The sequence below is a fragment of the Mus musculus genome, chromosome 19 (assembly GCF_000001635.26).
Source record: "Mus musculus strain C57BL/6J chromosome 19, GRCm38.p6 C57BL/6J".
Lineage (NCBI taxonomy): Eukaryota > Metazoa > Chordata > Mammalia > Rodentia > Muridae > Mus > Mus musculus.
This window is the reverse complement of record NC_000085.6, coordinates 16,377,275-16,388,721: the sequence shown is the minus strand read 5'-3', so window position 1 is coordinate 16,388,721 and position 11,447 is coordinate 16,377,275. Positions and strand designations below refer to the sequence as shown.

Here is an 11,447-nt window from a genome sequence, read left to right as displayed (position 1 = left end):
AACTGTACACAAATGGGAAAAGGTTGTGTGTGCGCTTTAGAAACCATGACATCTGCCCACTTTGGAAATGTGCCTGTGACCTAGGAAGTGAGAAGGAGGGAAGATGTGTTTCAATGCACATTATGATCAGAGCATTCTCAGAGGGGCTTAGGCAAGTTCAAGGGAAGCAAAACTCAGAATGAAGAATACTATAGTACAAGATTATGGCTGAAAATACTGTATTTTTAACCAGTAAGATCATAGGGGCATTATTATACAACATTAGGTGTGTTTTTTTTTTTTTTTGAAAAACTAGTTCCCATCCCCAAACAATAGACAATACATGCATTTGAATGACATTTTAAGAACAGTAAATATGATTTTTTTTTAAATACTGCAAGTTAAAAATGTTTTTGACAAAACTCCCTAAGTACACAGATCTAGTCAGGGCTTCCAACATGAGGGTGGATGCAGAGCCTGGCAAGAGGCTTCTGTTAGAATCCTTTGAGGAAATCCGCCAGAAACGTGTTTCAATGAGAGTGACCTCTACAAACTTACATAGTGTTTTTTTTCCACTTTCTTTTCTAATCCTACAAACGGCTTGCTGAATGATCTATTTCCCTGCGTTCTCTTCCTGGCTGCCAGAGCTTCCATGAAAGACAGAATTCCTTTATCTAAGTAAGATCCAATTTTACCTCGTGTCTGGTTTTGTAACACGAAAATGTTATTCAACTTTGGGTTTAAACTGTATGGCGTGATGGGTGTCTCCATAGTAGATATGAGAGTGGGGAGGACGTATCTGAGCACCTACTGTGCATCAGGTGTGCATGCATACTCTGGACAGGTGACTCTAGAGGCAAGAACGCTACTGCAGGGTGGCGGAAGCGGGGGGGATGGTGGCAAACAGGACAACTGCGAGAAGAACAGAGTGTGGACGTCCAGCAGGTTATCTGTGGGATGGCAGGTGCCCGGCTTCCCAAACGTTGGCCTAATCACACAGAAGTAAGCATTCGTTTCTCCTGTCGAGAGAACCACAATGGGATCTCAAAGACACAAGTGCCAGGACATCTAGGAATGCTGCCTATATTGGAAGAGTGCGGAGACAGATAAACACACATTATTAGCTTCCACTTTTGTATGTGTTTCTAACCAAAGGTTTCTCTTTTGAATCAAATATTAAAGTATGTCCAAGTACACCTTAGTTGTATCAATCGAGATGCTGTTAGTTACCATGTGAGTGGCTTGAAAGCCTTACGTAATTTTAAGAAGAGCAGCGATATACATTACAATATTTGGGTACACTTTATTTTATATGGGTTAACATTCTGCTATGTTTCACTTCATTCGTTCTTTTGAGAAACTGAGAACAAAGGGGCGCTGGGGTCATCTGAGGGAATCTGAGTCTTGCGGTGTCTTGTTATGCAGCCCTTTCTTCCCATTATTAGTTTTATTTTTTGCAAATAATCAAGTCATTTTGACCCAAATCCAGCATAAACAGCTTTTCACCAATTCCTACTTAAGACAACTAAAATTTACAATCATGTGGCAGTATAAATTTTTAAATTACAATTCGTACAACTTGACAATCAATAGAAGTCTGAAGTACAAAAAGTAAATTGCCCTTTGGCTGAATTACCCTTTAAAATGATTAGGCCTGCTAATGTAATCTAAACAAAAACAAAACAAAACAAAGCCCCCAAGCCCCCAAGTTCCAGGTGTTCTTTAAATATCGCCGTGGATGCCACCTGCCAGTAAACAATATACGCAGGCTCCTAAGAAGAATTTCCCAGCTACTCAGGACATTCAACAGAGCTCTTCCTAAGGAAACGATAAGGAAAACCCAACAGGCTCTGTAAGACTTAACTGACTTCTGCATGGGCGTGTGTTTTCCCTTTGTTTCAGACATGAGGCACAGACTTCTGAATTTAAGCTCTGTAAGGCATAGTATAAACCTCCAATTTACAAATAGGAATTCTCTGTGGGTGGGAACTGCCGTATCACACACAAAAGGGCGACATCATCTGTAAACGGCACACTCATGTGCTGAGTGACTCATGAGATGGCTGCTTGCCTTGGTATGCTGAGGAAAGGTTTCTGTGGTCTGTGTTTTGCTTCTGAATAAGACATGCCCAAGTCACCATAACGCTCATCACAAGCCTCCATTACCTAGAGCATCGACAACAGGAACACTTGCAATCACAATAGAAGAGAAAGCATATGAGTAAACTTTGTTTTTGTACAAAACTAAGAAGCCCTTCCCGCCCCTCACCCCTTCAATAAAACCCCAAACGAGAAACAACAACAAAATTAGTTTTAGCTTCATTGACTAGTGTGGATAGAGTAAGGTGTGCAGGCACCACTGCAGCTAGGGTGATCAATGTTTTCCCTTCTCAGAAGAAGGGACTCTGTCATGCACCCCAGGATGTGCAGTGAGGCCAGACTTCAACTCTGTGCAGCAGCAAGCTGCACCCTCAATTCATAAAGACAACGTGGCCACCTCTCCCTGCCTTACTCAGCAGCTCTGAGCTTGGTATCAGCACGGCTCAGCTCCATCCACTACAGCTCTATTAGACAGAACAGCTCGCTTCCTTAGGACGGTTAACACTTATGATCCTGGGATGAGGTTTTCTCTATACACTGCAGGCCATCAAATGTTACTTTTTTCTTCTTTTTTGTCTTTTTGTGTTTTTAAATTTTTTTGTTTTTATTTTTTGTTTTGTTTGTTTTGTTTTTGTTTTTGTTTTTTTTGTTTTTTTGTTTTTTGCTGCACCAAATTTAAGGTTGCCCTTTCAGGCAAGCAGTGGTCTCTAGCTGATAAAACATTTCCTTAGTGGATCACAAATAGCTTCTAAAACTGCCTTTCTAATAAAGGCCACCAGAGAGGTAATGCTAAACTGTGCATTTGCCAAATAAGAATATGAATCGTATAAAAGCTCATATTCCAACCCCAGGTCAAATGGCAAAAGGTCTACAAAGTTGGTCTCCGTGTTTGTATAAAAGCTCTGACGGATGGTGTGTGTTTGCTATGAAATTACCTTTGGGTCTTAGGTCAGCACACCTCTACTCAGGAATGTGCAAATGATTTTAGACAGCACGATGCTAGTACCGCTCTGTACAATAGTAAGGGTTTTTTTTTTTTTCTTCTTTTCTAAATGGAAAAAAATATCCCTAGTCAGAAATAAACTGACAAATTTACATTCTCCTCTCTTAAAAAAGTAAATAAAATAACATTATTCAAAATGTGAATTAGCTATAAGACATACAATTACATAGATACATATCAATACAGCACATTCAATCTGCCAAAAAATTAATGATTACAAAGCCAGTATGGATGTTGCAATATCAAGAGAGATGTATGTACAACGATCAGAGCATTCATAATTGCACTATACCTACAGGCAGTCTGTTAATTAAATTACAGGGGCTTTCTAGAGCAAGGGATGAAAGAGCCAGGAGAGTAACACATGAGAGCACTTCATTACCAGTCAGCAATGTCCGTGTTCATACAGTGAGCTGGTCACTCTCCCAGCTTTGCTATTCAAGAAAAGTGATGTCTATGGAGTTGAGATTAGTGCCAAGCGCTAATGAGACCAGCATCGAGGTCTGACTTCCCGGCAGCCTTAGAGCGCTCGCCATCTACTTAAATCACACACTGATGCAGGCTGCTTGACAGGCTCACTCACACACGTTCGGCACAGTTTGCATCTGCGGACAAATTGCACATGGAGAATTCCAAACATCCCTCCTAGTATGATCGTCACATAAATACATGCTTGACGGAACACTGAGCGGTGACTTTTGATAAGTCCACAATCTTTCTTAGGTTCAAGCGCCCAATTCGAGATCCTGAAGGTGGTAAAGCCAGCTCACTATTCCCTGCCCCCTCCCCGCCCCCAAACCAAAAGTGTTAGGATAATACTATCCACCAGTGTTCTTGGCAGATTCACTCGAACGTAAGGAGAATAAAGAGCTAATGAAACTAACGCCAGTGAAGAGATACAAGCAGACCTCACGACAAACCACACAGGGAGCTTTTCTACACTGCTCGTCTGGACACTGGCATTGACCTTAAGGGCAAAGAAAAGAACGGACCATGAGAAGCAGCAGTTCAGTTGGCAACTGTTTGGCAATGTGTGTTTCCGGTTCACACCCTGCTGTCCCCTTCACATTTTAATGCTGACATTTTGAGACACTGGCTTTTACTGTTTAAATTCTTAATTTATTTTACCTTATAAAAATCTGGCTTTGGCAGCACATACCTATAATAAAAATTATTTCAAAATTGTGGCCCAAACACAAGGGGGGATAGGAGGGTAGGAAAGCTGGAAAGAAACAGAAAATAAAGAAGCTACAAGAGGGCTCTGGCAGCAGCTGCTGGGGAATGTAGTGTCTGTTGGCGTATCATTTGGCATCTGTGGTTTAAAGGGCAAGGGTGGAAGGACGCGGCCGGTACGTGGCCTTGAGAAGCAAGGACTTCTTCCCAGCCTGTGCCCTCACACCCTGACCTCCATCCATTTCTCTTAACAATCCTGCTGTGGCTGAAGGTCTGCACCCAAAAGATACGACTCTTGATCATCAATGGGTACCCACTGTCCTAGTGCAAGTGAGACAAGACAATATATATAGTATACATATATATGTATGTATGTATGTATGTATGTATTGAAAAAGAAATGCTAGATGTGATGTGCATCCAGAGAACCATTTAAAACCATAGTACGAACACCTATGCTCCTGCCTTCAGCAGACCCACGGGTAAAGGAAGCTGACGTAAGGCGGCTTCAGTCGAATAACACCGTCCTGACTACGTCACTCGATGGGAGAAACTGCCCAAGAATGGGATTGGGGGAAACTGGCCAAGAATGGGATTGGGGGCAAGGCCATGGTAGTGAGGGAGAATAAAATCAGCAGGGAGGGAAGGAGCAGGAAGAAGAAAAATCAGCTTCGTTTTGGTCAAAAGGAAAGGGGAGGAGGAAGAAGGAAAGGAATGAGAGAGAGAGAGAGAGAGAGAGAGAGAGAGAGAGAGAGAGAGAGAGAGAGAGAGAGAACACGAATGACAGGAGTGCTTTTATACTGTGAGTGAATGACTGAAAATTTAAAATACATCAAGGTTTGCCTAAAAAAAAAAAAAGAGGAAATGTGCTGGGACTGTACTTCAGCATCCTGTTTCCTCTGAATAGTTTAAATAAAATCATAATATTTACTACAGCTCTGTGGACACGCTCACAGAGTCCAGGACGGCAATAAATTAGTATTATGCAAATTGTTTTCCACAGAAATACAGTCCCTCTTGTTTATCTTCAACAACCCACAGGGGAGGGAAGAACGGTTTCTGGGAGGCACGGTTAGACCAGATTGTACTCCTTCAGGTTCAGCTGCAGGATGGTGTCCTTGACGGCTGCAAAGACGAAGCGGATGTTCTCGGTATCTGTGGCGCACGTGAAGTGGGAGTAGATGATTTTGTCACTGTCGGGGTTCAGGTCCACGAACATTTTCAGGATGAATTCTCGAGCTGCCTGGGCATCTCTCTGGGGTCCTGTTTGCAAGAGAGGGGAGATGCAAAGTGTTATGTGATCCACATTTGCTTATCTGCTCAGTCAGCATGTATTCAGTCCTGACCTATGGGGACTAATCTGTATTCCAGAGCTATGCTAAATTCACTGTGTGATGATATGCACTAGTTTGCATTGCCTTATGCTTGCACGGTTGTTTCTCGTTGTCCCATCATAGTTTTATTTGAATAAATTTGTCACTGTTGCTTTTATATGTCAAGTTGCCACAATCTGGAATCACCTGAGAGTGAAGTCTCAGTTGAGGGATTACCTAAATCAGGTTATTCCATGGGGATGTCTCTGGAGGATTGGTTAACTGGTAGAAGGGGACCCAATCTGTTGTAGGCAGGGGTCCTAAACCACACACAGAACAGGAGAAAGCGTCCTCTCTGCGCTTGCCCATGGATGCCACAGACCATCTGCTTGGGCTGCTGCCTTGATTTCTCCCAAAGGTGTTCTGTAATCTGGGACTTGTAAGCCAAACAACCATTTTTCACCCTGAAGTTGCTTTTTGTTGGGGTATTTTTCACAGCAACAGAAATGAAACTAAACCACTTCCTGTCCTGGTTTGCTTTCTGTTGTGGCGATAAACATCAAGACCACAGCAACCTGGGAAGGAAAAGGTTGATTTCAACTTATGACTGGTGGTCAGCAGGCAGGAATGAGGGCAGGAATCTGGAGGCAGAAACCGAAGCAGATGCCATGGAGGAGTGCTGCTTACTAGCCTATTCCTCATGGTTCACTCAGCCTTCTTTCCTAAACAGCTCAGGGCCACCTGCCTGGGGGTGTCACTGTCCAGTGTGCTGGGCTCGGTATCAATCACTGATCAAGTAAATGTCCTCCAACCTTGCCTAGAATCCATTCTGATTGAGGTATTTTCTCAATTGAGGGGCTTTTAAAAAAGATGACCTTAGCATGAGTTAAGATGACAAAATCTAACCAACACACGTGTATAGTAATTCTGTAGGTGATTCTTAGATACAGCCCCAACAAAGAAGCAGTCAAAGAAAATATAACCTGAACCTTATCAAAATAAAAATCCCTCTTGTTATCAAAGTATATTCTCAAGTGAAAATGATATACAATTCATATGTATAATAAGAATTTATTTAACACCTAGAATATATAAAGATTATATAAACTGGACAAAAGATGTGAAAAGACAGTTTTGCAAAGTTATACATATAACCAGTGAGCATACAAGATGTTTAACTCTGATACTCATTTAGGGAAATGCCAAGTAAAATCATGAGGCAGTGTTCCCATCTGCTAGCTAACCTGGTTATCATTTAAAACAAGAAAAAATAAGTCTTGGCAACAGGTCACACGTGCAACCTGTCTGCCACTGGTACACGCACAATGATAAACACCCTATGGAAAACGGCTCAGTGGTTCCAAGAAGTTAAGATAAAATTCCTGCACAACCTAGCAATTCATTTAAATGAACTGAAAGGGCTTTTTGTAGATGAATGGACAGCATCACTCCTCGTAAGTACTAATAGGTAGAAGTGATTCAACTGGATTGGATAAGCCAAAGATGACCTAAGAAATGGAAGTAATAATCGAAGATATACCAAGTATGAACCTTGAAAATACTATTCTTAAATCAACATGGCAGACAAATACTGTGCCACGGACTTCTAGGCTGTATCTTCTGTGTAGACAGAAAGTGGGGTGAAGGGACAGCGTGCTGAGGAGGGGCAGTGTTGTTGCTTAGCTAGAGTGGTGGAGACACTGGCAACAGCTGTGGAGTGTCATCAATGTAATTAATGTCATGAGATTACATACTTAAATTATAATTTAAATGTTCAGGATAATATTTTAGTGTGACATGCCCTGAGCCATTACTAATTGCGTGCAGGGTCAAACACAGTCACATCTCAATCAGTTTAACACTTAAACAGATTCTGGCAAGTGTGAGTTTAAAACTTCTAAATTACTAACATCAGAACATCATCATCTTTCAGGTACTGAGCACTGTGCCACCGCATGCCAGTTTTTCTCCAAGGTTGCAAGCTAGTTCCAGACAGTGAAAGCATGTATTGCTTCCTCCCCTGGGGCAGGACCTCCCAGGATTCACAATGTAGGTTTGTTCTATGCAAAGGAACACTGCTGTGGCCTAACTACCAATGGTAAGGACAGCAGACAACCTGAGAACTTTCAAATGAACCCTATTACAGATTTGGGCTCACACCTATATCTTGCACTGTTGGAAGCTGCAAGAACGAGCTATGAAGCCCAGAGTGTTCTCGTTTGTACAGTATTAACAAGGGCGCTTCGAGTCAGTAACTAAGGCTGTCACTGAACATGAAAAATGAAAATGTGTCGTTGTTACGATGTTATATACATGAAACATTCCTTAGCAATGTAGCCTTAACTGGCTGGGTCTACAGCAGCATAAAACACTTAAAATGAGACTAACGGACTGGCAGGGATGTAAGAAGTCTGTCATTTTCTTATCTATTATTCTGTTTGGGAAGGGAAAGACTCCAACTTTTTTTCTTGTGTTTAGTCTGTAGATTATCAGAAATAGATTTGGGTTCACTGAAGTGCATGCTCGGTGTGATGTTTTAAGCATCCATTATGCTATTTGAACACATCACAGCAGGCCCAGAATTCCAAGTACTCTAGGAACAGTTTTGCAGTTCAAATCTACATGGAGATAGTAATTTCTCTTCATGAAGAGAAACAGAAATGACATTCATCAGATTACAACCTTGAAAAGAAGACATGTACATCTGTGAAACGGATAATCCTCTAGTAAGCTTATTATCAGGTTATCACTATAGTGTGCTGAAGAGCTTTCTCAGTACCAGCTCATCTCCCAAGGTCTTTGGATCTCAAAAAATGACAACTTTGTTCTCCCAAGAACAACAAAATCATCACCTTTGTTAACTTAGCTGTGGCCATACCTCCTTCGGACATTATATGTCCATTGTAGAAAGTCAACAGTTAAAATCATCTTCAAATTCCAAAACATTCACAACAGGCTCCCTTTGGAAGGAAACCACTTGTAGTTTTAAGGGTTCAGGACAAGACTACAGAAAGTGGTAGTCCTGCAAAGACCTCCTCCCCAGAACACCTTGAAATGCTGTGTAGCCAGCCATCACGTGACTGCAGGTGAGCAGCCAGGTTCTGTGGCTGCACAATGCTAACTGTTTGTATTGAAGCAGGAAAACGGGGCCACAGTGCTACTGCTGTGTATGGTATGGTCATTTTCTATCCACTGACTCACCAACTCTGGAGAGAGATGAAGCCTGCCTTCTGGGTGTAAGAGCAAGTAAACATGTAAGCAGCTGCTTCTTGCCCCCGTCCTCAGGCCATGTGCTGACAGGACTGTCGTGCTACGGACGGGGAGCAGGTACACCGCCTACAGGCGTTTCCTTCCACAGCTAAGGAAGTAGCATGTAACATTGAAGCATTTACTGTTTGCTCCTGGGTGAGTGAGAAAATAGAAGGAGCAAAGAGAAACTGCTCCAGCCTGGTCTACAGAGTGAGCTCCAGGACAGCCAGGGCTACACAGAGAAACCCTGTCTCGAAAAAAACCAAAAAGAGAGAGAGAGAGAGAGAAACTGCTGTCTAGGTTAAGCAGTATTTGTTCTCTTAAAACATCCAGGTAAACAGGAAAATGTCTGGAGAGACAGAACATGCTACTGCACACCCAACTGGCCATAGGCTCGTCAGCTCTGGGAACGGCCAGAGACTGAGCATCTTAGGTTTTTCACATCATTTAATGTCTGTCAACACCACTCACTTCTGATGTGGTGGGGATAACATAGGTCTAAGAAAATGTGTGGCTGCAATGATTTCTCCAACAGCATTTCAACAACAAGAGGCACGGGGACGTAGAGAGCATTCCTGTCACTAAGGATGGGACTTCCCTCTTCACTCAGTCAAACACCTAGCTAGGCCATCAGTCCCAGGCCTTTTGCTAGTGAGGTTCCCCTAAAGTAAATGCTGCCTGGATATTCAAAGTATCACACTCACATCACAGTTGTTTTCTATTACCCTATAGCAGATCTCATAGGTACGGCTTAAAGGCCAGGAAAACCAAGTGACTCTAAATGTTACTATAGGAAGAAAGGGCCTCAGCCAGAATGTGACCCTCAGGATCTGAGACGGTTTGAATGAGACCATCCTTCACAGGCTGGGGTATTTCCACACTTGGTCCTCGGTTGGTGGTGCTATCTTGGGAAGTTTAAGAGGTGTGGCTTGCTGCGGGAAGACAGACACCACGAGTGGGCTTTGGACTTTATAGTCTTGCCCCACAGCTGGCTCTTCCTGCTTTGGCATGCGTTTTAAAGGTGATGCTTCAGTTTCCCCTCTCTGGCTGTTACGCCTGAAGCTGGCTGCCATGCCTCCCTGTCACAATGGCCTCTTTCCTCCTCTGATATTATAAGCCCAAGTACACTCTACCTCCTCTAAGTTCCGTAATCACGGTCAACAGCAGAAAGCAATGAACTCATTACACCCACTTCAGAGCTGAGCTCCTAACCAGGGAGAGGCAGAGACGGGTAACAAAACGAAAGGGAGGGAAACTGGAAATTACAACTCTGATAGAAAAACCTCCTCTGAGCTGGTTATTCTGAAACATCAGAGTTGTTGCTTCCCCAGAACTGGTTACATTAATGTTAATGATGTAAAATGTCACTACAAGTCAGGGAACAGTAATTTCTACTTTAGCATACATGTCCTCATGGGCCCTGTGACTCCAGGCACTGCACTGTGCTGCCTCTAGCCCCAACAGGCACATGACCCCAGGAGCTACACTGTGCTGCCTACCTCCACCTCCCCTCCCCATGCCAGGCTCATGGCTCTGGGGACTGTACCATGTCACCTCCTGTCCTAGTGTGAGGCTGGCTTGGGTGGCCACTTACCATCATATTCTGGGAAGTAGTCGACTAGGTGGGAATACATGATTTTCTCCTCTAGAAGATCTTTCTTGTTTAAGAACAGAATCACAGAGGAGTTCTGGAACCAGGGGTAGGTGATAATTGTTCTAAAGAGTGCTTTGCTCTCCTCCATGCGGTTCTGGGGGGAAAAAAAATCAGAAATTTAGGAGTGAGTTACTGATGACATAGTTGGTGACCTGGCTGCTTTCTCGGTCCAATCCATCTTCCATGCACTTCTGAGTTGTCAGGGCTTATATGCCAATGATCCACAACACTCATCACCTATTTTCATTATGCCAACTCAGGTCGGCAAGCACATGAGAACAGTGATGAGAATACCTGCTGAAATAACTTCTTAGGTTTGAAAAGAAAGTAATCAGGGCCTACACCCCGAGGTTGTATCTGACATACCGTAATGCAATTCCACCAACAATTTTCATTCACAACCAAAAACTTAAGCTGTGAGTTAAGCACAAAGCCAGGCTTCACTTTGCATTTTCTTAACTATATCTATTTGGAGCTTCACTATGTCTTAAGCATTCAAATCAAAGCTACTTAATGGCTCCTAAGCATATCTAGGACCCGACGATGACGATGACGACGGTGCCCATGCACACACACACATTCTTGGGCTCACCACTGTTCTTTGCTCCACCCCTTCTTCATGTTTCACTGTGTGCTCATCTGCACAACTATGGACAAAACAAACTAACAACCTGGGGATAAAAATCTAGCTTTTGTTTGTTTTAAAGACGTGGTCTCACTGGGTAGCCATGGCTAGCCATGGAGTTACTAAGTACACTCTATTGGCCTTGAACTCACAGAACTCCACCTACTTCTGCTCCCTAGTTGGATTTAAAGGTGTGTATCACCCTGCCTGGCAAAAACTATAATGCTTCTTCCTCAGCACTTGTAAGTCTTGTGCTTCCCTGGGGCAAGACTCTCAAGCTTAGTCTGGTGACAGAAGCCCTGGTGGTCTCTGGAGAGATACAGCTGGCATGTTTCCATACATGAAGATGCT

The 11,447-nt window shown here is 43.0% G+C and overlaps 1 protein-coding gene across 1 annotated transcript in view; it reads right to left on the bottom strand.

Moving 5' to 3' along the window:
• Positions 1–201: 201 nt before the first annotated feature.
• Positions 202–11,447, bottom strand: part of Gnaq (guanine nucleotide binding protein, alpha q polypeptide) — a 255,837-nt gene continuing 244,591 nt past the window's right edge. The window contains exons 6-7 of the mRNA NM_008139.6: positions 10,412–10,565; positions 202–5,518 (exon numbers count right to left, since the gene is read on the bottom strand). Coding sequence (NP_032165.3) covers positions 5,328–5,518; positions 10,412–10,565 — 345 coding nt within the window. The 3' untranslated portion in view covers positions 202–5,327. The remainder of the gene's footprint in view (positions 5,519–10,411; positions 10,566–11,447) is intronic.